Here is a 26579-nt window from a genome sequence, read left to right on the forward strand (position 1 = left end):
ACCCTGATTGAGAATCACTGAGGTAGAGCTTGTGTAAGACTCTGGAACAACCACCCAAAGGAGACAGGGGGAAATCTTAAACTCACTATTTCAGGTCACGATGCAAGAATCACCTCTCCACTACAGGACACTACATGGGAATTGAGTGGAAGTAAACCAGTCAGACCAGAAAGGAGGAGGCAGGAACCAACTGTAGAGATCTATCCACAGCAATATGTATATATCTGTGTTTGTGTGGCTGGTGCTTTTCTTCAGGTAATCTCGTGGCATGTAAACAAATACTATAAAAACAGTGAGTGCTAAATACAATTGATACATGCAAGATAAAATGATTGTGGAAGAGATAAAGCTGACCAGTCAGTGAGTATATATAGCCCTTTAACCTAGTATAATGAGAAGAAATAAGACACATCTGTCCATAGTGGGTAAACTGTTTCTTTCCACCGCAATAAAATTTACCATAGTGCTTCCTGTTTGAAGTGCAGAGAACACCAGTAACACAGTGCTAAATACAAATGCTGCTGTGATATAAATATCCCTGTGTAGTTGCACCTTCTTTATAACGGTGTCATGGAACTAGGAACAGGACCACTTTTTGTCTATTGTGGATATCACTTGGAAACATGTTCTAGACTCAGAATAAAATTTGAAGCTTTCCACATTTAAGTTCTGCTCATCTTTAATAAAATGCAAGTTCTGGGGTTACTGCTTGTTTTTTATTTTTTAATTTCATCCTAGAAACAAAAAATAAAATCAGGCCATGCATTACTTTCAAGTAAGAGTCACAGTGATTTGCCTGGCATAAGCTCCCATTTAGTTTAGAATACAGGGCTTTTCTCAGTAAATCAAGGATTTACATTCAATTATTTTTTTTGCTGAAGACAGCCCTCACTATCACTCTGACATCACCCCTGCTCCTCCACCCCCATTGCCATGGTTAGTGCCAGGGTTCATGCCCTGGTTGCATGATTCTACAAAGGAAGATGCCCATTACTAGGACAGCTATTTTGTACAGGGGGAAATAAAAGTACCAGAATTAAACGAACCAAACTAAGTTCACGTGAAGGAGCTTTGAAGTAGTAAAGTTCTTCTGATGTGTTTAGGAAAATCTAAAATAATAAAAACTGTCCTAAAATGACAGCAATTAATTAAGATTTCACAGTGTAGTTATTTACCTACAGCAGGGGTATGAAAGATACAGCTTACAGGCCAGACGTAGCCCCACCATGGTGGGTTATTTGGCCTGCTGTCTTTTTCCACAGTTTCCCACCACAGCTTCATCCATCCTGGCTCTTGACTATGCTCTGCATGTTGTGGCAGGGCTTCTCATGACTGTGACCACAGCCATGGAAGAGGGGCAGGGAGGTAGAGTCAGAAATAGAGGAATGGGGGCAGGATTCACCTGCTCATGGGGGCCTCATCCTAGTGGTCTCAGTTCCCTTGTCAGCCTCATGCTAGTGCTGTGGGAGGTATCAGCAGATCCCTAATGCAGCTATTACCAACTTTACTATTCACAATAGTTGCTGGGTACGGGAGTCAGTGGCACTTGGTGACAGGGTGAGCAGTGGTGGTAGCAGCAGTAGTGGGGCGTGGGAGCAGGGGTCCATACATCCGGGGGCTGCTGTCTTAATCCTGTGGCACCTGTCTTAATCCTGAGATAACACCTCGCCCTCAGCAGTACTGGTTATTTCCAAAAGCAAGACACCGGTCCAGGGCATAACCCATAACAGTTACACCTCTGGTCTTTGCTGCCAGGGCCAGAGCCCTAGCTCTTGCCTGCTCTCTGGCCATGGTGGCAGGACTTCTTGCTGTAGCTATCAAAGGTCCAGACTTCTGGTAGTCCTGGCATGCTGCAGATGGAGTTTGCTGAGGCCAGAGCACTGATGACACCAAACTCTGGGGTAAAGTGTCCACACCTGAGGACAGGAGGGCGATCCAGGCTGACCTTGACAGGCTCAGGAAATAGGCGGATGAGAACCTGATGGTGTTTAACACCTTGGGAAGAAAAACCTGCAGCTTATAGGCTCGGCAGTGCTACGCTGGCTAGCACTACGGACGACAGGGACTTGGGTGTCATGATTGAGCACAAGATGAACATGAGCCTTCAGTGTTATGCTGCAGCTAGTAAAGCGAGCAAAATGCTGGCTTGCATCCATAGATGATTCTCGAGCAAATCCCAGGATGTCATTCTCCTGTTGTACTTGGCCTTGGTGAGGCTGCAACTGGACTACTATGTCCAGTTCTGGGCTCCACAATTCATAAAGGATGTGGAGAAGCTTGAGAGGGTGCAGAGGAGAGACATGCACATGATCAGAGGTCAGGAAAACAGACCTTACGATGATAGGCTGAGAGCTATGGGACTCTTCAGCCTGGAAAAGCACAGGCACAGGGGTGATCTGGTGGCCACCTGTAAGTTTATCAGGGGTGCTCACCAGGATCTAGGAGAACATCTGTTCACCAGAGCACCCCAAGGGATGACAAGATCAAATGGTCACAAACTCCTCCATGACCATTTCAGGCTGGACATAAAGAAGAACTTCTTTACTGTCTGAGCACCCAAAGCCTGGAATAGACTGCCACCGGAGGTGGTTCAAACACCTACTCTGAACGCCTTCAAGAGACATCTGGATGTTTATCTTGCTGGAATCCTATGATCCCTGCTGACTTCCTGTCCCTGGGGCAGGTGGCTGGACTCAGTGATTTTCCGAGGTCCCTTCCAGCCCTAGTGTCTATGAAATCTATGAATCTATGACCAATTTGAGTTTAATATCTCCAACACTAGCGTATCATAACTGATAAAAGACAAAAGAATTTCACAAACCAATAATTCAAAGAAGACTCTAAGGCTCTGGTATGGTAATGCTGCACACTAAGGTGCTGAATCTGCAGGTTAGCACTGGACAGAACAGTCTGAATTTAATTCAGATAGCCAGAGGGTACCAAACTCACTCCATCTAAAACCAAAATCCAGTCTTAAACAATTCAGTTTGTATATTAGTCATTTCTCCCAGTGGAATGAAGGGTATACAGCCTACTGTGAGTGGCAAGGTAGCTGCAAATGACTGTCATTTTAAACTTACAGACACTGTCAAATAGTTTTTTAATTGCTCCTCAGAATAAGAAATTTTCTTCATATTGTAGATGTTGTATCCCTGTCATAGTTCTTATCTATTTTTCATTAGACAGGAACCGAGGAATCGTTTCTCACATTTTGTTCCATGCACCTTTGTTTTGACAAATAACTTAATTCTGCACCAACAGTTTTTGGACTATGCATAACATTCCTTACCTTTTGGTAACTATGGGTTAAGATGACCCATGCCAGACATTTGTGGTGTGAATATACAGAATGCTGAAAATCCTGTGCCTAGCTTTCTTTTGCCATTACTTAAGAGAATGTAAAATTCATGCTAAGCTTGCATATTTAATATGACTATGTTTGATTTTGACTTTTTAATTATATTTGACAGAAAAATTAAAGGGTTTAATAATGAATGTTCTGTGTTTCATACCATCACTCAAGACACACAGAAAGAAGCTGTTTTTCCATGCTTCTCTTTGCTAGCTGTTTCTATCACTAGAAACCACTGAAATAACTCAAATCTTTTCTGGTCAACAATTGTTATTTAATATTTTCATTAGGTTTTTTCCCATCAGTACAGAAATACACTTACATAGAACAGCTGCCTTTCTATCTATTTATATAAAAAGGAGAGATGGCTTACTACCATAGAAGGACTGGATATGACCCACTTGAGCAGACAAGCATGGTACATCATTAACTGCCTTGCAGGTGAAGGTACCAAAATACAACATTACCCTATGTCAGCAAATTCATATACTGTGCAACAACAGCAAGTACAACACAGCAAGCAAGCAAGCAACACACAGAAATGATTAGATACCTGACACGCAAACAACTAAAATTACCCAGCACCAACCTTAATTTAACCACTTCCATCTCTGACAATGAGTTTGACACAGCTATTAAAGCAATCAAGGCCGGCAAGGCTGCTGAACCAGATAAGATATTCCCCAAATTTGTTACCAAGTTTGGGACCACAATGAAAAGATGCCTTCAGAAGTTCATGTATAAATGTCTAGAAAGTAACAGGCTTCCAAAAATCTGGAGAAAAGCTGACATAATTGTTATCCTGAAACAAAATAAAGCAACAAAGGATCCAAAGACCTACTGACCCATCTCAATATTTTCCATTACATACAAACTCATGGAGCACGTGATTCTGAACAGAATAGACAATGTCATTGATCCCCAGCTCCCAAAAGAACAAGCTGGCTTTCAGAAAAAGTGGCATACCATTGACCAAGTTCATTACTTACATCTGACATAGAAAACAGATTTGAAATAAGGCAAAAAACAGGCAGTCTTTATTGACCTTAGAGCCGCCTATGATACTGTATGGCACCAAGGCCTCAAATATAAACTGAACTCTATGATACCTGACTGCAAGCTATGCACTTTCATCATGAATATCATCTCCAGCAGATCATTCAAACTCACTGCTAGCCAAAGAGAAAAAAAGTAGAGTACAAACTCTGAAGAATGGAGTCCCCCAAGCAATGTTCGCTCTAAGGAGTAGCGGTCTGTGAGCGCGCCGCTTCGGTCCGTGAGCACGCCGCTTCGATCCCACAGTTCCCCGGAGCCTGTGGAGCAGTTCCCCCCATGCTTGCCCATGCATGCAGCAGCAGGAGCCACCCTCCCCCCCATCCTTGTGCCCCCAAATGAGCTGCTCATGGCTACATCCCCTGCCCCACACTGGCTGGGCAGCGCCTTTTAGCGCCCCTTCACTTCAGCACCCAGGGCAGTCGTCCTTCTTGCCCCCACCTTGCTACGGCACAGTGTCTTCTCTCTCCCTCCCTCCCCCTATAATGGGATAAAGTGCCAAAGAGAATCTATGATGTGAGGAACAGACAATGATTTTGAAGGGAAATATTTTTTGTCAAGACTAAAAATATAAGCAACATCCAAACTTTTATCTGTTCCATTTAGCGGTCTGATTTATTTTTAATCACTGTCCAACATAAATGCTGATTTAAGTACAGTGCTCTGCAGTGCACGTGATAAGAGAACTATTTTTGTTCTGTTTATAAGAGGAAAAAATACCAAGTGTTGTTTTTAATATTTTACTTGGACTCACTTCAGTTCTGAATTTAAATACAGATTTTTTTTAAACCCTCCCTTTAATTGGTGGAGAATGTGCCCGAAAGCTTTCAGATAAATGCAATAATTTGTTTGTAAATATGTAGTTGATCTAATATAAGATATTGCCTCTTCCACAAGTTTTGTTTCCTTTTGCCTCTAGACCAATACGGCTACAACCTGGATACTTGATTTTAGCAAGGCTTTTGATACAGTCTCCCACAACATTCTCGCAAGCAAGCTAAGGAAGTATAGGCTGCATGAATGGACTGTAAGATGGATAGAAAACTGGCTGGAGCATTGACCTTAGAAAGTAATAATCAATGGCTCGATGTCTAGATGGCAGCTGGTATCAAGTGAAATGCTTCAGGGGGTTGGTCCTGGGGTGGTTTTGTTCAATGTCTTCATCAATGACCTGGAAGATGGCATAGAGTGCACCATCAGCAACTCTGAAGATGACACCAATCTGGGGGGAGTAGTAGATACACTGGAGGGTAGGGCTAGGATTTAGAGTGACCTAGACAAATTGGAGGATTTGGCCAAAAGGAATAACAAGAGGTTCAGCAAGGACAAGTGTGAAGTTCTGCACTTAGGACAGAACAATCCCATGCACCAGTACAGGCTGGGGGCTGACTGGATGTGCAGCAGCTCTGCAGAAAAGGACCAGGGGTTACCATGGACAATAAGTTGAATATGAGCAGCCAAAAGGGTGCCTTTGTTGCAAAGAAGGCTGATGGCATACTGGACTACATTCATAGGTGTGTTGGCAGCAGGGCAAGGGAAGTGATTATTTCCTTCTATTCAGTACTTGTGAGGCCACATCTGCAGTACTGTGTTCAGTTTTGCCATCCACCCTGCCCCCACTACAGAAGGGATGTGGACAAATTGGAGAGGGCCCAGCAGAGGGCAACAAAAATGGCTTGGGGGCTGGGGGACATGACTTATGATGAAAGACCAAGGGAACTGGATTTATTTAGTCTAGAGAAGAGGAGACTGAGAGGGGATTTAATAGCAGCCTTCAACTACCTGAAGTGGAGTTCAAAAGAGGATGGAGTGAGACTGTTCTCAGTGATAACAGATGACAGAACAAGGACCAACAGTCTCAAGTTTCAGCAAGGGAAGTTTAGGTTAGATATTAGGAAGAATTTTCTCATTAGGACGGTAGTAAAACACTGGAACAGGTTACCCAGAGAGGTGGTGGAATCTCCATCCTTGGTGGTTTTTCAGACCTGGCTAGACAAAGCTTTGGCTGGGATGATCTAGTTGGGGATGATCCTGTTTTGAGCAGGTTGTTGGACTAGATTACCTCCTAAGGTCCCTTCCAACCCTAATTTTCTCTGATTAAACTCCATCTGGGCATGCATCTGAATGTGCACCCATCAAAAGTAAATTTGCTTCTGACAGGAGTAGTTCACTAGGGCTCCTCCTGCCCTGCTCTGCCCCTTCTGCAGCAGCTGGGAGGAGCTCCAGGGTCCCCTGAGTGCCACCTCCGCTTGGTTCAGAGGTATGGGGACAGTCCTGATCTCCACAGGGCAAAGGAGATCATGCTCCCAGCTGCATGGAGATCAGGACCATTCCTAATCTCCCAGTATGCTATTAGCTTTTTTTACAACAATTTTTATATAATGCAGCTTTTTACAGTAACTGTGTAAGAAACAGGCCGTGGTAATGACAAGAGCCTCTCTGTGCCTGGTCTTTTGGCTACAAGGCCCTGCTTCCACACATATACCAACGCCTCAAAACACATTAAACATTTTCTTGAAGGATTAGGTAAATTATCTTTTAAGCACCATTGTGATGTTTTGAATGCACTCTTCTTTGAAAATTACAGATGAAAATTAATCTCTGAAATAACTGCAAATGCTATGTACTGTTGCATGATTAAAACAAAATACCATCTACAGAAAGCCCGGCCGTCACAACTTCATATGCCTGCTGAGAATCTACATGCAAAACAGCATAACATATGAGACAGACGCTGTTCAGTGAGTCTGAAGAAAAGCCTGGGGAGCAATGTCTGTAAGTTACATACTACCCACTGGTGACTTCAAGAAGTGTGTGTTTTTAAAATTAGCCTGCAGCTCACTGAGGTTCATTGTCAGCCTCTCCAGAAGTGCTTTACAATACATTTAGAAAGCTTGAGAAGTGCTTTGCAATACTGTACAAGTAGAAAGCTTGAGAGTGTTACAAGTTCTCTCTCACATATATATAAATACACAACTGAGAACAGTAATTCATGTGATACTAAAACAGCAGGATGTTTCAAAGTTATTTTCATAGTTACAAACAATAGAAATGGTCCAAAGATGTTATGCTCTCCAATAAATTGGACCAATGGGACTCATAAGTCTTATCTGATTCTAAACATTTGCTCTTTTTTGGCTGTTGTTAATGTAATTGCCAGATTTAGAGTAAAATTTAGAGGATTATTTGGTCCTCATGGAATACATTAAATGTATGAAAATGAAGGCCCTAGCTGCCTCATGAGATTCGTGATGGGACATATGTCATTGGCATCAGATGAAAAGCCCCATCTCATCCATGCAAATGGAAACTGAAAGTCATAACCATCAGATGGCTGTTTGGCTTGTATTGTCATTCCACAAGACATATATTAAACTATCGCTCCAACTAATATTAATAGTAATACACTATCAAAATTGGTACCAACTGCCTTCATAATAGACAAGCCAAGAGCTGTAGGGGCACAGATTACCTTCTTGCTTCAGGTCTGGTTGACGCATATTGATAACAGAGCCATCATCCGTTTTGCTCACAGGAAGTGAGTGATGGCTCAAGAAACGTGTCAAATAGCAAGAAGGAATGCAGCCAAAATGAAGTCTGATTTACAAGCTGATGAAATGTTTCCAAATAGTTTTCACTCTCTGCGCAGTTCTATTTTGTGTTTAGCTATGCAATTTACCACTCATCACTAAAAGATACAGTGCTCAAGCTCTTAAGGTATCTAGATTGTCACTGGGCAAAATGCTAAATGAGGTGCATTCCTTCCTGACAAATAATGATCATCATACTGCTGGCTTTAGCTGCAATGCACCTCCCAGTCCCATTTCCAGTATTGGTACTTAATAAGAAAGTAAGCAAATAAATAATCATTTCAGAATGGTAGTGATAGTGAAATATATGGTATGTGGGCTAGCACTGAAATTACATTTTCTCATCTACCTGATATTTTATGTAGCACTAGTGTGGTTAATTTAATTTTAGCACAGTTTATATGCATTGGGCTGACAACTTCCAATATATAAATGAAAGAACAGAACTAGGCACAGAAATCTTAGCCAGATAGACAAAGTGGCTCTGGCCTGTTCAACTTTGTCCTTTAATTGTTTGAAATACCAGAACAGATGTACAAAATACTTCCAGGCCCCAGTGACCATACTGAGGATGCCTTTCACCTGCTGGAAAATCAGTTTCTCTTAAAAAAAAGGAAGAATAAAAAACGATCTGACAGGGGCCACCCCGCTCCAGTCTGCCTGCCTTAGTCCCACATAGCAGCAGCAGTGCCCTGGCTACCTGCCTGGCACACCATGCTGCTCTGTGTCCCTGTGGACTCTGCTCTGGGACTTCTGACCAACAGGCCAGGACCAGACTATGGAAGTTGGGACTGTCCCGGTTTGCCCAGAAAGTATGGTCACTCTATCCATGCCCCTACATCCACTAGCTTGTATGAGATATTTGTTCTTAATAGCAGCTCCATGGAGTGCCCCCGCCCCTCCCCTTACAGCCAGCCAGAGCCCAAGCCTGGGCAAGAAGTGATGCAAGATTTTTGAGGTTTTTTTGGGGGGGGTGGTGTTTAGCAAGCAAGGCTAGGTTGGCTTACTGCTCAGGGACTTTATTACATACCTATATATCTTATTTTTAGGAAGGGAAGCATCTAAATCTAATAAACAAACAAACAAACAAATAAATGCTGAGAGCAGAGCTTTCCAAACTGTGTGCCGCGACACATTAGTGTGTCGGCGGCAGTGTGTAGGTGTGTCGCGCGAAATGCAGAAAATTTTGCGGAAGGGCACCGCGGAGCTCCCTTACTCGCGTCTGTTTCCCTTGGCCCCACCCCCAGAACTGAATTACTGTGTCGTGAAATGATGCATGTCTAAAAAGTGTGTCACCAACATGAAAAGTTTGGAAAGCTCTGGCTGAGAGGAACTGAAGTCTAACACTTTTCTTGGAATGATAAACAAGTTGTAAAGAAACCCCCATGCTCTGAATTAGCTGTAAGTAGCTTATTATTCACTTGGGGATTGGGACAGCTCATATAATTTTCATACACTGAAGCTATTAAGCTTCAAAAGACCAGCAGTTGCCTAGCTATTAGTAATTTCTTGTGTGCTTAGAAGCAGGTAATGGCCAACTGTTAGGTAGTGCATAATTTGGCGTGGCAGAACCTAGACCTAAAAACTCAACATGAATGTATTTCTAAGCAGTACATGGAAATTTACCTGTCTATTTTCTCCACATGCTGGTCAGCAAAACCACATTTTTCTAAAGTCTGGTAAGAATACCTATAGAGAATTGCCTTTGTGTACTTCACTTGCACTTTACCCATTAGTACAACGTAACGTGATTATATTGAACATTCCAACCCTGACAACTCTTATAAAGCATTATGTCCTGTCTCACAGAACAGTACCCTAATGTATACTAATATATTAGAAATGTAACATTGCCTCCTAGGGTTCTGTATCAAACACAGAAGTTTGAGACAGAACAAAAGACAGAAAGCAGAGGGGCAAATATGAATTTTCTAACTTCTTTAAGGTCTCATTTTCCCCACAAATTCCTGCTATGTGCCTATCTAATTCCATTTCTTCTCTCACATTTTACATTTGCATTTAAGATCCTTACACATACTTTCTTCCATATAATGCATATAAAAGAGTTTCATATGTAAGGATTATGAAGACTGTATGCATAGTAAGTGCTGGAAGAAGAAGAAAAATTCTTAGGCTCTTCAAAATGATTCGTTTTTGTTGTTGTTTCTTGCTTTTATTTATTCATTATTTTAAGAGGGGCTTGTTTTTCATGATGCAGGCTGAAATAAATCACCGTAAAGGTCAATTTATCACTTGCTTCAGGGATTTTAGATACGGGTAATTAATTAGCCATGTTAGTCTGTAGCCAGGCAGATGGCAGGATAGATTTGCACCTTATAGACTAAATCATAGATGTATAAGCTTTTCTAAGCAGAAGCTTACTTCAGATGCAAATCTACCTCATTAAATGCAAATTTACTCTGCCTTCAGACATTTTAGCTAGCTTTCTCTCTCTTCTATACTCTGTATCACAAGCCAAGAAAACGATTCCTTTAGTAGTATACTACCACCTTGTGGAGAAAATTCAACAGCACAGCTCCTTTTCCCCTTCCACCTAGTCCTCAAGAGCAGTGGCTCTCAACCTTTTTGGTAACCGGATCCACTTGTAAACATCGATGGCAAGTCCCAACCCACAGCCCCCTAGCCCTGCTGGTGCCCCTCACTCAGGACCCACAGCCCCATGGCCTTGCTGGTGCCCCTCACTCCTGACCCACAGTCCCCTGTTCCCCTTCCCCCCTCCCCCCCTCAGGTCCTGCTGGTGCCCCTCATTCCCAATCCGCGGCCCCCTGGCCCCAGCTGCCCCCTTCTCGCTCAGGCCAGAGTGCAGTGGCTGCAACAGCTCTGGCTCATGTGGGCAGCAGCAGAGCAAGTCCAGCCCTGGCACGAGCTGAAGGGATTAGGGGATGTCTGTGACAGGCAGCTTGGCCATGGCCCCACCCAGCCCCTGAGCAGCATCTCTTGGGTGCCCTGCCCCTGCAAGTACCGGCACTGGCCCCAGTGCTGCCGGCCCAGGCATGCAGCTCCCCACTGCCCCTGAAGGACACCCTTCCTCTGCTGGAGGGACAGGCACCTTCCCCCTCTGCTTCCCCTGCCCTGATGCAGCCTAGGCACCTGGCCACCTTCCCCCAGTGCCAGCAGGCATCTGCTCTCACTGCATACACCCATCCCCTCTACACCCACCCCCAAACTGTCCCCAAGCCCTGGACCTCCAACCCCCACTCCCCATACACTTAACTGCATCCAGCTGCTGGGGCTGCTCCCATAACTCTGCCTGGCTGTATGCTGTCCACATGCATCTGCGTGCACTGATGCATGTGCACTCTCTGCCTCCGATCACCCCAAGCAGCTCCTTGCAGGCTGGAAGGCTGCCAGTCTGCAAGGGGAAAATCCATGCTTTCCCACATTTTTCTGGGACTTGCTCACAACCCTTTCAGATATTCTTGTAACCCTCTTTTGGGTCAGGACCCACGGCTTGAGAAGCACTGCTCAAGAGCAAAAAGAATTGGCTGAAGTTAAAAACTAAGTTTAGCATATATCTGTACTTAAATATCTTGGGATAGCTCCTACTGTGCACACTTTCTTTTGGACTAGCTGAATTATATACATGGGGGTGGGGAGGTTGTTCAGGAATATTAGAATGGAAGGGCTAGAATAGCTAAATTCTTAATTTGACTCCAAGTAGGCTTTTGGATGTTAGAGAAGTTCCTAGGTAGACAGGCAGGCAGACACTTAAATATATACATATATCCACACACACACACACACACACACACACACACACACACACACGTATGTCAAAAGAGGACTGTATGGACATTGGCACATGCTGGGAGGTGGGCTGGATGATGTATGGTGATCTCTCCTCCCTCAGATGTAATATATTTACGCAAATCAATATATGCATACATTAATATACTATTACTGCATTAATATTTAATAGCGGTACATTTGTGTGTTTAGATATAAAATATATCATTAAGTCTACCTCTAACCATGTGTGTGCACATGCATGAGTGTGTACATAAGCACATCTCTAGCAGCCAACAGTCTAGTTGAACCAAATTGAGAAATTAGTGTAAGGGCTCTAAGATGTAATTCACCACTTTGTAGGCCTTTGTCTAGCTGGCCCACATAGCTATTTTAGGCTTTCTAGAATACAAGTTATTACTATATTTCTTGAAGTACAAGATACTTTTTAAAAACCAAATATTCTTCTAATAATGGCCTGTCTCTTACATTTGGGATGAAGGGGAAAGTAAATGGAGTTTGTGGATTTATAAGTGTGCTTTTATTTGCCATTTTATTTTTTCTTAAATTAAGAGTCAGAAAGTTGAGTGCATCTTAAATTTAAGGAATTCTTGTAAGTTGAGGAACACAGTAATATATTTTCCACACTGCCTTGTACATTTTGGTCAACTTCCTTTTTTTGTTTTCTTTTAGATGATTAATTGCCTTGTCCTTAGTGTTTTCCCTCCCCAAGATGTACTTTGTAAGACACTTTCGTAGGGTTTTGGCTTCACTGCTAGAATGAGCTCTGCTGGGGTAAAAGTATGTTCATATGGAGAAACTTATAGGCATAAGGCCTTTCAGCTACTTGGCGCTGTGTAAGGTAGAAAGGATCCTGGGATAAGCACAAATCAACCAGACCATGCAGGAAATGACATGGGAGTCCAATGAGGGAAATACAGATTGCATCCATGAAAGTTTGGGGGGGTTGGCAAAATTTCAGGAGATTAATATTTTTCCACAGACAGGCACGCAACAATTGCACACAGAGGGAAGGCAGTAAGTTTTAACTCTATGATGTTCTGTTCTGTTTAAGTGTGGCATCAGTTTACTCTCTGTTGTATTTCAATACAGGACTGCATGCTGGGAGATGATCTGTTGTAGCAGCAAAACCAAAGCTCTCTGACAAAAGTTTACAAATCACTTTAGATGCATTAGAATATATCAGAAATTAAGGTTAAAAGTTCCAAAAGTGGCTACTCGCATTTCTGCAGACCTGTTATATGTAGAGCCTGTTTTTCCAGCATGCAGAACACCTGTGACTACAACTGCAGTAACTCAGAGTGATGGGTTTCAGTGCACCTGAAAAATCAAGCCTGGGTGAGCAGATTTTGAAAATCCCACTAAGCACCCACAGATGTCCTAGGTGTCTAACTGCCATTAAAAATGTGGCTATGCAATGGCATAGAGATTGGAACCAGCTTTGCCCATGCTAGCAAGATGCAGCGCATCTGTTTCTGTGCAGTACGCTGCCCCTGGTAATCAGTTTTGCTGAGAAGCAGGTCCTGTTAGTTTAAGCAGCCACAATGCTTTTGATTCTTCACATAGTGCATGCAAAGCTAGCTCTGATCTCCCTGCAGGCCTCAGCTTTGCATTGTGTAGATTGTAGTACATGAGTTAGCAAGCTCACTACAAGCTCAGGGGAGTGGCTTAACAGAATTGGCACCCAGGACAACCCCTGCAGGAGGAGGGGGTTGGCAAGTGGTTCCAAGAGCAGGTAGGGTTTTGGGTTCTGCGAGCAGAGGAATGCAGCAGCTTTACCTACATTGAACATTCCTAAACAGTCCCAGCTGAGCTGCTGATGTTGCTATGCATGCTCTGCTCCCACCAGGGTTAAGTACAGAAGTTCAAGAAGGTTAGATCCAGTCAGAACTAGCCACCCAATCTAAGGTAATTTGAGATGTGGGGAGGTTGGGGAGATCAGGGGTATAGCAGGCTCAGCGGGGAAACTGGAGGATCCACGGAGGCATCGGGGGTGCAGGTGGCATCCGTGGGAGGTTCAGGGGGCAAGCAGGATGTAGGCATGGACTGGGGGGACATCTTCAGAGGGGCTTGGGGCAGGGGGCATGAGGGACTATTTTTAGCCCCCAACCCCTCACCAGCAAATGTATATCCTCATCCCTCCCACCCGCCCAGGATTTACTTTCTTAGCTCCTGGCGCTGGCAAACACTGATAAAACTGGCACCAGGAGAAGCTTCAGATGGGGGTTCCTGGCAGGGGAGGGGACACCTGGCTGGTCTGCAGGGTTGGGTGGGGAGGGGCCAGGGGCTAAAAATACCCTGGTGCCAGGGTGTGTTGGCTCAGAAATGATATTTAAAGATTTGTTTTTTGGGAATTGGCTTATGGATTTAGGCGTATGTATTAGAATGGTTCAGGATCAGTGACTATGAGCTAATCACATTCCTATCCACCATAAAACTAGCAAGTCAGTCAGCAATGCAAAAGTCCTCAATTTCAGGAAAGCTGACTTTGACAAGCTCAGGAGGCTTGTTGGCAAGGCCCTAAGGGACCACAACCTGAAAGGGAGGGGAGTTCATGATGAGTAGTTGGTCCTCAAGGGAGCGATCCTGAAAGCACAAGCAATGTCTATCCCATCTCAGAGGAAAGGCAGCAAAAGAGCACAGCAGCCCCCTTGGCTCTGCAGGGAACTAGCAGACCTCCTGTGTCTAAAAAGAAAGACCTATAAAGGATGGAAGACTAGAACCACCTCAAAGGAGGAGTATTCTGCACTGGACCTGTAGGGAGCGAACCAGGAAAGCCAAGGCGGCGACTGAACTCCAACTGGCTACTCGTATCAGACAATAAAAAAGTCCTTTCTTAGATATGTGGGGAGTTGGAAGAAAAGCAAGGGTAACATTGGACCCCTGCTAAACCAAATGGGACAACTGAAAACTGATGCCCAGGAAAAAGCCAACCTGCTTAACGGGTATTTTGTGTCAGTTTTTCACCAGCCCCAAGAGACGGCCCTGCTCAATACAGTATGGAACGGCTGGGTGAGGGAGAATTGTTAGCCTACATCAATGTAGACCAGGTGAAGGAACACCTTGAGAGGCTGGATACCTTCAAGTCAGCTGGCTCAGACATTTTACACCCCAGGGTACTTAAGGTGTAGCAAAACCCCCAGTTTTGATTTTTTTTTTTTCTTTTAAAATGCATTCCCTCCCCTTCCCCCAACCATTTCTGACTTGTTCTCTCCCTCTCTATTCCCTATTCCCTAAGTATAAGTGAGCTAAGACATAGGATAAGCTTCAGCATTTTATTTTGGTAGCAAGTTGTATTTGTTTTGTTTTTTAACAATCCTTCTTTATATTGTATAATTATTATGTTTATATTGATTTGTACTATTCTGTATTACTGTTTTACTGGTACTATATGATTTAGGCCTACATATGTAAGTTAGCATAAGTCATGTCAAGTTTCCGTTTTGTTTGTCAAGTCTCCATCCTGTCCCCTGGCCTGGTTGTGTAACCCATGACTCACACCTACCCCTCCTATGTAACCTGGTTCCTGAATGAATGGGGATGAATGGGGGTGCTTGAGAGACAATGGCAGTAGGTCTAAAAATAGCTCCCTCTGAATGACTGAACCATCAACATCAGTACCTAGACCAATGACCCAGCCCTTGGAACCACCCTCAGCATTCAAGAAACAAAAGATGAGGCAACCCACCATTGTGCTAGGCTGCACGTGCTCAGTAAGAACACCTGGAGCCCTTTGGGACAGGACTGACATGGCCTGGACAGGCCCTCCCCATAGGAGATCAGAGGTAGTCTGCCCCATAAAAAATGGGTAGTGAAGACTGACTCCTAGGGACGCCCTCTCCATCTGGACCAGCACCATGCCACACCACCTATCCACCCAGAGGCCCTGCCGGCGACCCCCCTCTGGACAACACCTACTGGACAAGGACCCCTTTCCAGCCTAGATAGGTAGCTGTCACCCCCCCACCCTCTCTTCAACCAAGGACTTCGACTCTGCTTCTCTTCCCCACCTGGACTCCAACCCTTCCACTGAGTCTCTTTCTCCTGCTGCCTTTGGGTGTGGGTGTGGGTGAGTGGGTGGGAACCATTAACTTCATGGGGCTGTGTAGTGTGTTGTCTGTTTAATAAACCTGTTATTTTGAAACCCCGAGTTGGGTTTTTGTCTGTTTCCTGGCTGTTTCCTCCCTGCCACCACTTATGTGCCCCCCCCCAATATCTCAGCTGTCTGCCTCAGTTTCCAGCCCCAATCTACCTTAAGTAACCCCAAGCCTCAGTTCCTCAGCCAGCTTCTCTGTAGTCCACTGGTTCTAACCTCAGTTCAGGCAACTTTCACTCCCTACACTTTAACTCTCTTTCTCTCACCTTAACCTTCCGTCAAGTATCCCAGGTATCCCAAGCACACACATACATACCGTGCCATCCAAGTTAGGAACTTACCTATGTGCAGGTGGGTTGTATGTGTGTGAACACATACGGAGCCCGGATGAGCTCCATCTGAGGGTACTGAAGGCACTGGCTGACGTCACTGCGCAGCCACTGGCGGGAGTATTTGAACACTCGTGGCGCACAGGCCAGGTCCCGGAGGACTGGAAAAGGGCCAATGTGGTCCCCATTTTCAAGAAGGGGAGGAAGGAGGACCCAGGCAACTATAGGCCAGTCAGTCTCACCTCCATCCTAGGCAAAGTCTTTGAAAAAATTGTCAAGGCTCACATTTGTGAGAGCCTGGCAGGAAAAATTATGCTGAGGGGAAACCAGCACGGGTTTGTAGCAGGTAGATCATGCCTGACTAATCTAGTCTCTTTTTATGACCAGGTTACAAAACGCCTGGACGCAGGAGTAGGGGTTGACGTCATTTACTTAGACTTCAGGAAGGCCTTTGATATGGTATCCCACCCCATACTGGTGAACAAGTTAAGAGGCTGTGACTTGGATGACTACACAGTCCGGTGGGTGGCAAATTGGCTAAAGGGTCGCACCCAGAGAGTCGTAGTGGATGGGTCGATATCGACCTGGAAGGGTGTGGGCAGTAGGGTCCCGCAGGGCTCGGTCCTAGGACCGATACTCTTCAATGTCTTCATCAGCGACTTGGATGAGGGAGTGAAGTGTACTCTGTCCAAGTCTGCGGATGACACAAAACTGTGGGGAGAAGCAGACATGCCGGAGGGCAGGGAACAACTACAAGCAGACCTGGACAGGTTGGACATATGGGCAGAAAACAACGGAATGCAATTCAACAAGGAGAAATGCAAAGTGCTGCACCTAGGGAGGAAAAATGTCCAGCATACCTACTGCCTAGGAAATGACCTACTTGGAGGCACAGAATCGGAAAGGGATCTTGGAGTCCTAGTGGACTCCAAGATGAACATGAGTCGTCAGTGTGACGAAGTCATCAGAAAAGCTAATGGCACTTTATCATGCATCAGCAGATACATGATGAACAGAACCAAGGAGGTGATACTTCCCCTCTATCGAGTGCTGGTCAGACCGCAGTTGGAGTACTGCATGTAATTATGGGTGCCGCACTTCAAGAGGGATGTGGATAACCTGGAGAGGGTCCAGAGAAAGGCCACATGTATGGTTAAGGGCTTGCAGGCCAAGCCCTGTGAGGAGAGATTAGGGCACCTGGACCTCTTCAGCCTCTGCAAGAGAAGGTTGAGAGGTGACCTTGTGGCTGCCTATAAGTTCATTACGGGGGCACAGAAGGGAATTGGTGAGGCTTTACTCACCAAGGTGCCCCCGAGGGTTACAAGAAATAATGGCCATAAGCTAGCAGAAAGCAGATTTAGACTGGACATTAGGAAGAACTTCTTCACAGTTACAGTAGCCAAGGTCTGGAATGGGCTCCCAAGGGAGGTGGTGCTCTCCCCTACCCTGGGGGTCTTCAAGAGAAGGTTAGATAGGCATCTAGCTGGGGTCATCTAAACCCAGCACTCTTTCCTGCCTATACAGGGGTCAGACTCGATGATCTATTGAGGTCCCTTCTGACCCTAACATCTATGAATCTATGAATCTATGAACTGATGAGTGAGTGTGTGTGTGTGTGTGTGTGTAATTGTGTGCATGATATACGAATTAGTGATCTGTGTACGTGTACTGAGTGTGCGGGTATTAACAATTGATTTTTGTCTAATTTTTAGTGTGTAGTGTGTATGTGCTTGAATTGGTGATAGGTATGCATGTGCCTAGGCTGGTTTGGATGTGTATGTGCCTGAGTTGGTAGTGTGTGTGTATGTGTGTATATGCACCTAATTGATTTGTGTGCTTGTATATATGCAATTGTGCCACACCCTCCTGTCTAACAGCGCAGTATTGAGATCCTGAGAGTTGGCCTGACCCCACAGGGCAACAAAGGAGCAGGCAGGCATCATAGCTCAACCCCTGGCATGGATCTTTGAGAACTCCTGGCGCTCAGGTGAAATGCCTGAAGATTGGAAGAAGGCCAATGTGGTGCCTATCTTCAAGAAAGGGAGGAAAGCAGATCCAGGGAACTAGAGGTCTATCAGCCTGACCTCTATCCCGAGGAAGATCTTGGAAAAAATTATCAAAGAGACCATTCTTGACAAACTGGCTGATGGCAACATCCTGAGAGATAGCCAGCACGGGTTTGTTGTGGGTAGGTCTTGCCTGACCAATCTCATCTCCTTCTATGACTAGGTGACGCATCACCAGGACAAGGCAGAAGAGATTGACATCATATATCTTGATTTTTAAAAAGCCTTCGATCTGGTGTCCCATGATGTCTTCATGGAAAAATTGGCCAACTGCAGCCTCAGCTACATCACAGTTCAATGGCTGGGGAATGGGCTCTGAGGTTGGACCGAGAGAGTGGTAATAGATGGAAATAAATCATCATGGTGCACCATGACCAGTGGGGTCCCCCAAGGCTCTGTCCTTGGGTCTATACTTTTTAACTTCTTTATTAATGATGCAGACATTGTTATCAGAAGCAGACTGGCCAAGTTCACCAATGACACCAAACTGTGGGGTAAAACGTCCACACTTGAGGATAGGATGGTGATCCAGGCTGACTTTAACAGGCTCAGAAAATGAGCGGACAAAAACCTGATGGCATTCAACACCAAAAAATGCAAGGTACTCCACCTTGGGGAAAAAACCCCCGCAGCACGTTTATTGGCTTGGCAGTGCTACGCTTGCTACCTTCACAGCAGAAAGGGACTTGGGGGTCATGATTGATCACAAGATGAATATGAGCCACAAATGTGATGTCACAGCTGATAAAGCGAGCAAAACTCTGGTTTGCATCCATAAATGCTTCTCAAGCAAATCCCAGGATGTCATCCTCCCGCTGTACTCGACCTTGGTGAGGTTGCAGCTGGAGTACTGCATCCAATTCTGGGCTCCACAATTCAAAAAGGATGTGAAGAAGCTTGAGAGAGTCCAGAGAAGAGCCACGTGCATGATCAGAGGGCAGGAGAACAGGACTTATGATGAGAGGCTGAGAGCCATGGGACTCTTCAGCCTGGAAAAGCGCAGGCTCAGGGGGGACCTGGTGGCTGCCTATAAGTATATAAGGGGTGTACATCAAGACCTGGGCGAACACGTGTTCACCAGCGTGGCCCAAGGGACAAAAAGTTCAAACAGTCACAAACTCCTCCAAGACCGTTTCAGGCTGGACATAAGGAAGAACTGACTGAGCCCCCAAGGCCTGGAACAAACTGCCTCCAGAGGTGGTGCAAGCACCTACTCTGGACTCCTTCAAGAGACATTTGGACATTTATCTTGCTGGGATCCTTTGACCCCAGCTGACTTCCTGACCCTGGGGCAGGAGGCTGGACTCGATGATCTTCCGAGGTCCCTTCCAGCCCTAATGTCTACGAAATCTATGAAATATACAAAGGGTGGGTAGCAGGGTTTAGCTGATTTCTAAAAAGCCTGGGTGTCACACACACAGAGTTTCATATAGCCTGAGCATTGACGGGGCATGTAGCATACTGTTTCATAACACAAGATCAAAGCCTTCAAGGCAAACAGGCTGTCTAACAGAACAAGGATACATAGTCTGGAAAACAGAGGGAGTATGTATTACACTGCCCATAACATATGATAATAGCGGCACCAGCTAACAAGGCCCCAGAGCAGTGGAGCCTGAGTCCCAGTTTTGGGAGAACAGACCAAATTAGGAGAAGGCCCAGAAAGCTACGTGGATATGTCACCACACAGAGGGACCAGAGATAGCCACGGATGAAGAGTCATCAGAAGACATCAGTGGGGAAGGAAGGAGAATACAAAAGCAGAGACTTAATAGTAACAAAGGGTTCCTACCTGTCCCTCCCCATCCTGCCCAGGTTCCTCCTCCCTGTCCTCCTCCCTGAGAGAGCCCCCGTCCCGCCCCCATCCCTGGGAAGCGTCCCCAAGGCCACCATGAACAGAGGACATACTACCTGTCCATCTCATCCACTTCACTGGAGTGGGGCTGTGGGCCTTAGCATCCCACCTCCAGGCTGCTGACATGCTGACACCTAAGAAAGAGCCTCAAAGTGAAGACTGTGTCCTGGCCAGATGTACTTTGACACTGATGACAGCCCTAGGATTTGGTAGATATACAGAATTTCTTGGTTGTTTTTTATATTGATTTTTTTCTGTTATCACTGTGTATTAATACATTTGCCTATTACAGAATGGAAAGGTCATGGTTGGTCTGAGGACGATTCCCCAGCACACAACGAGGCACACTCCAGGAGCTGGCACTGATTGGTCCAGGAAACCGGAATGCAAGAAAAAAATTCTGCCAGTTCACTTTCCCCAGGAGAGGAGTCATGCAGGTAGTCGTAGGCGGCAGCACAGTCTGTGCAGGGGCACGAAATGGAGCTGGGAGCACTGGGAGCCCAGAATGGGACTGAGCACCAGAGCGAATGGGAGGAGAATTAGCGTGGTGAGTTCCAGCAGTGGGCCAGCTAAGAATGGCTGGAACAGGAGCTGAGGCTAGGCTTGGGAAGGTGGCCGTCTGACCTGGAACCCTGCTGGAATGGAAGATTGTCCAGAGTGAGGATCTGATGACCTGCTAAGGAGTCGGAATCAATTGAATAAAGAGAAACCTGCATGTCAGACTGATTTTAACCCAGGCCAACTCATTGAAGGAAACATCCAGTTTTTACAGTTGTTTGAGCACGGGTTTAATTGATTCAGATTGGATTTGCTCCCCAGAGAGGTTTGGGTGAGTAATGATTGATGATGGACAATTCCTCTGAGAATGAAGTGATTTATATAAGGACTGATGGGAGACTGAGGGCTCCTCCAAGGATGGAGCAATTTATATAATTAGAGAGAGGTGATTGGGAATACCGCCAAAGAAATAATGATTGACATGGACTGATTGATGACTGATAATCCCTTTAGGTGAGAAATATACATGTGAGGTTGCATTGACCATGATGTGGGGGCAAGTCTGGACAAGTTGGATTCAGCGCACTCTAGGAACAAAGGAACAGGACACATTTGTACAAAAGAGATAGCCAGGTGCAGTGAGGACAGGGTGTAGGGATGGTGGAGTCCTGTGGGAGAGGTCTTATCAAGCTTACGTCCCAGTATAGAACAAGAAGGAGAGTACAAGCTTTTCGTCTTTCTATAGCAAGGGAGAGCTCAGCTTCAATTACTTTTTTTTTTTGGAGGGGGGTCAAAGAGTAGGTAGCAGGTAATTTGAAAATTGAAAGCCAGCAAATAAATTGGTTTCAAGAGCCTGGTGAGAGCAGATGAACAGGATTCTGTGCTGGAGCTACTATACTTGAGAATCAGACAATATTAGAAATCCAGTGGGGCACAGAAAAAAAAAGCAGAAATCTGATATCATAAATTGTTCTCCCTTGAGTGTTAAGAACTGTCAGCTCCTGCATCAAAAACAACATGTGCATATTTCTTAGAGCAGAGAATTTTTTCCTCTAAGTGTCAGAAAAACCTCATTCAAAAAACAAAGAATATGTGTCGTTAACAGGCTTATCTCTAGTGCCTCCACTCTTGCTGCTGAGGCACACGCTGCTCACTTGCTCCCTCTGTGCACACCAATTCCTAATTGAGGCAGTGAAGCCATCTTAAAGGATACTCTGAACCTATGTCAATAAGCATGCCTAATGCCAACAGCATAACAATAGCATGGCACTGGGGCATGTTCTCGGGGCTGCTCCCAGGTAACTATGCTGCATCATTTTTGGGAGTTGGCAGTGGAGCAGGAGAGGTAGGTGGGGGCATGCTTCTCAGCAACACATCTGGGCTCAGCATGGAGGTGACAAAGACATGCCCTAGCACTCATTCCTAACATAAGCATAAATCTAAGAATGTCCAGACTCAGCTGATTATCTTCTTCACTCCAAACATGGCTTCTCACACTGAGCTTTTGTGTCACTGATATGTTTGTCCCCTGGCACATAGTAAAATTTAATTCATAGTAGCAACTGATATGAACAAATATTTTGTAGCTATAAATCCCTCCAGCAAATATTTTTATGAATGAAATGAAAATCGCGAGCATTTCTGATGTCTGAAAGGAAGTTCAGAGATACTGGGAAGTCATAAAGAAAACCAGGCAGTTTGCAGTTTAATCCTGACATACGATTATATTAGCACTGAGGGTATGTATTTAGCCTGAGGCATCATTTCTGTTAGAACGCTATTGCTTACAAGAGCTGTACTTATTTGGAAGGCCATGCAGTCTTGTAGTCCACGGGCATGCCAACATCATGTCCCTAGAAATCCTAGGAAGCTTTGCTCTTGAGCAACCTCTGCATACCCTCGCTTGCATTCATATACTAAACCCAGAAATGAGCAGTAAAGCCATCACAGGGGTAATATACATTAATGCCCTGGTGGTCTGTCTGCAGCTTACTTGAGAATAGGAGGAGGCATCCCTAGGATGGGTTTACCATCACTTCTGGTTCTGCATGTGCAAATAAATAGGGGTAATCTTCCATAATGATTCCTACATTTCCTTCACTTTTATCTCATCCCCATCTCATCCACTAAAATGAACAGCAGTTACCCTTGGGGTGTCAAATTCTCATAAGCCCCCAGAGCAGATCTGAACAACAGAGCTTCTCATAGGCTACATCTGGACCACAAGAGACCTTCTGGACTGCATCTGGACCTGGCAGTGACAGTAGGGCAAGCAGTGGTGGCAGTGTGGAGGTTAATGCAGCCATTGCTCAGTCCTCTGTTGCTAACACAGGTGCTCATCAGGATTCCAGTCCTGGGAATTCAGGGCAGGTCCCACCCTCACATTCCCGGCCCCTCTGGAGGTCCTGTGGACTATGTTTAACAACCCCAAATTAACACTTATGTTAAAGGGTCATGCATAGATGGTGCGCTAACTTAAATAGAGATTGGGTTAACCTGATTTAAGAAAGGGTTAATTTGATCTTGCAAATTGTCACAGGGCACTTAGGTGCCTGCTCCAAGAAGAGCAGAAACTGCCTCGGGAGAGCCCAAAGAGCCAGACAGGAGCCCAGGTGCAGGTTGCCAAGGCAACCAGCTAATGAGGAAATTAGCTTGCACCTGCACCTGGTCAGCTGGCCGGAAGGGGCGGGGCCTTGGGCCCATATAAACCCCAGGACGGGGCCTAGGGAGTTCAGTTCTCTGCCGGCGGCCAAGGGGGAAGGAGCCCTCCTAGAGTGAGTGAAGGGAAGAGACCTAAGTTCTGCTCCTAGTAATGTAAAGGGGCAGAGCACACCTTATGCAGTTGGTGTGATATTATAGCCCAGGGGCTTATGTTTGGTTGTAGTTTTATAATACCAGTGGTTTGGGTGAGGCTATTTGGAAAAGAAGGAGGCCTCATCGGGGGCCCACTGCAGCGTGGGGACCCTGGCACCAGTGAGGGTGTGGAATTTGGGGCACACAGACCCTGGTACCAGTAAGGGCGTGGTATTTGGGGTGCACAGACCCTGGCGCCAATGAGGGTGTGGCACGAGGGGCGCAGGGACAGGGCTGCAGAGAGCCCGGGCGCCAGTGAAGCGCAAGGACAGGGCTGCAGAGAGCCCAAAGAGGACAAGGGGGCCAATTCACAGCAAGGCCCAGGCTGTACAATATCAATGCCATTTGCGAGACTTGGGGCATGGTAAATGGGTGGTTGGAGCCATGCATATAGCCCGTAAGGCTGGGGACCCAGGGAAGTCCATCAGGACCGTGTCTGACTGGACGTAAAGGCAGCCTCCCTACATTACTTTTTCATCAAGACGTGGCGGGCAAGAAAAGAGGGTGCCCATCAGGCCAAATTGGCATGGTCGAGGGGCCTTAGGAGATGACAGCCATCCTCAGGGACCCCATCCTGTGACACAAATATCTGTATATGTTTGCAACATAGCCCCGGGGCTGGGAAACCTCAGCTTCTTGCCCCAACCCTTGAGTTGCACTATTCCCACCCCCACAGTCCTGATTAGGCTTTTTATGGCCCCCTATTTCCTGCCACAACTGGGCAGTTCTCCTGACCAGCCCTGCCAAACCTGTGGACCCACCAACCCCCCACACATAGACCCACCAACCCCTGCCAATCTAGCCAGCCCTGCCCCTCCAGACTCACCAACCCCCCTGATCTTACCCACCCCTCCTTACACTCTGAGTTACTTATACTGGTTTCTATGCACTGCTCCCAGTCTATGTTTACACGGCACAAAGTACTCCATGTGAATGTAGATCAGGTTCAGTGAGCAACTGTATGCACCTTTACAGAACCATGGGGGTTAATGACTTATTTTTTTCAAGCAGAAAATTTTACAGGATGCCTGCACATCAGAAAGTGTGCTGAAGGCTACACAAATATAGCAAATGGGGTTCAAGAACCTTCTGGCCTGTCTTGTCTTCCCTCAAAGACTCTGTTATTTTTACTACTGAAAGAGCAGATGCCTGTAGCCAAGGGTCTCCTTTGCCAAACGCTATTTGGAAAACGTTCCAAAGCTGATTCTTATGAGATTTCCATTTACATGAGTTCTTGGACATAACAAAGAAGTTACTGATTTCAGAAATATAGATCAGTGGTGAGAGACTATATTTCTCTTCTGGTCTGAAACAAGCCTAAAAGAGGTTGAGGTACCTTATTTCTTCTGTTATTTAATTTAATCATTATTTTACTTTTTATCATTGTTACAAATACAAGGAACTATTCCACTATTACATTCTCAGCGTACAGCTTTCTAAACATTTGTTTATTTGGTATCATGTGATTTCTTTTGTTTATGTGATATATTTTGCTGTACAGAGAAACTTATCGTGTATATAGAGGTGGACAACTGCTCAGCTAAAGTGCACTGAAAGGATGTCTTCAACCTGGTATTGAGATCTGTAGCATGCCAGAAGGGGAAATTTTAATGAAGATTTTTGTTTTGTTTTTTTAATTGTGAAAAGTCCATTTATCATGACAGAATTTGAGGGTGTGTGTCAATCTCAAAAATTTTTAGTCAGGAAAAGTTTCTCAGGACCATGATGAAATTCCTGGTCAAAAGCAGAAAGAGAGTATAACCCCCAAAGTTTAATAGCCCAATAGTTAGAACATTCACCTGGGTGTAGAGGCCCAATGTTCAGCATCCTGCTTTACCTTGATTCAGGCCAGGGAGTTGAATGCCAGTATTGCATATCACAAGGATAATTTCTAATCTTGCAGAGTCTCTCTCAATTTCTTCCCCTGGTGCTCTTTCATATCATACAAATGTTAACTGGAGCAAGGAGGAAAACCTATGTCTTCCACATTTTAGGCAATTCCCCCTAACCACTAGGATATACAATCCGTTTCTTCCTCTTTCTGGCCCAATAAGTGTTGAATTATTCATACAAAGTGGAACAGCTTCAGCAGGAGAGAATATGAGAGACACCCATGAACAGCCAATTGGTTGGTGGCCAGGGCATGGAGGGCTGAATCAGTCAGGCAGAGCAAGTGGTGGGTCTATAAGTTTTAATATTACAGTAGGGCCTAGTAATGATCATTTAGCAGCTTTGAACCAGGAAAGACCAGCTTTTCTTTCTCTGAGCTTAAATATAAATTACCAACCATATTTCCTGTCTATGCTATAGAAGACTGTGACTCAGTCAAAAAACCCCACATAACTTACTGACTGCTGAGCTGAATATAAACTGATGGGCAAATGAGACTTCATAGAAAGCATTTCAAAGATGTTCAGACTGAATAAATAAAACCCCAAAGGCCCATCAGGAAAGCCAGTTCTTTATCATTTTTGCTCTTTTCTGGCAGAACTGAACTGCTCTATGAATCAAAGAATCTGAAATCCACAGTGAAGCCAATTCAGCAATTCCAGTAACTGGAGTAATTCAGCCCAACCATAATTGTTTTTACTTAGAATTGGAATTAGGACCCATTCAACAAATGTTCCTCTGTCTATGCCAAAGCTAATTAATTTTGTAACAAGATTTGACGTTCCCTACCTGCTGTGCTACAGCTCCTTGTGTGTTGAAGAGAGTGCTGCATTCCCCATCATGGTATTTTTCTTTACATTCACGGCAGAACATGAACTGGGGAGGGGGAGGAAAAACAAGCCATAAAAACACATTAGAGATATAGGCAGCAAATTATCCTCTCGGAGAGTTGCACAGAAGATGAACTCTTGCCCTTCTTATCCCATTAAATTCCCATAGTTCTCCTAATTATGCATCTTTTTACACAACAACTTTGCAGTTATTATGATAAATTCCTGTCATGCAATAAAATATATTCCATTATTAATAATAAGCTTTTGCTACAGTATCCATTTATATACATAAAACAATATTAGATATTGCTGGGTTGTGTGTCTTTTTTTACTGGGTGACCTATTTATATGAAAAAGGGTACCAGCTGAAAAAAATTGAGGGTATCAGGTTAAAAA

The 26579-nt window shown here is 45.0% G+C and overlaps 1 protein-coding gene across 2 annotated transcripts in view; it reads right to left on the reverse strand.

Annotated features, from left to right (window-relative positions):
• The window catches only part of PRKN (parkin RBR E3 ubiquitin protein ligase), a 1451839-nt gene that overhangs the window by 15025 nt on the left and 1410235 nt on the right, over window positions 1–26579 (reverse strand). The window contains exon 10 of one of the 2 annotated variants that reach the window (XM_019479720.2): window positions 26140–26226. The exons of the other annotated variant lie outside the window; for it this stretch is intronic. Coding sequence (XP_019335265.2) covers window positions 26140–26226 — 87 coding nt within the window. The remainder of the gene's footprint in view (window positions 1–26139; window positions 26227–26579) is intronic. 2 annotated transcript variants of the gene reach the window in all.

Source organism: Alligator mississippiensis, chromosome 1, assembly GCF_030867095.1.
Source record: "Alligator mississippiensis isolate rAllMis1 chromosome 1, rAllMis1, whole genome shotgun sequence".
Lineage (NCBI taxonomy): Eukaryota > Metazoa > Chordata > Crocodylia > Alligatoridae > Alligator > Alligator mississippiensis.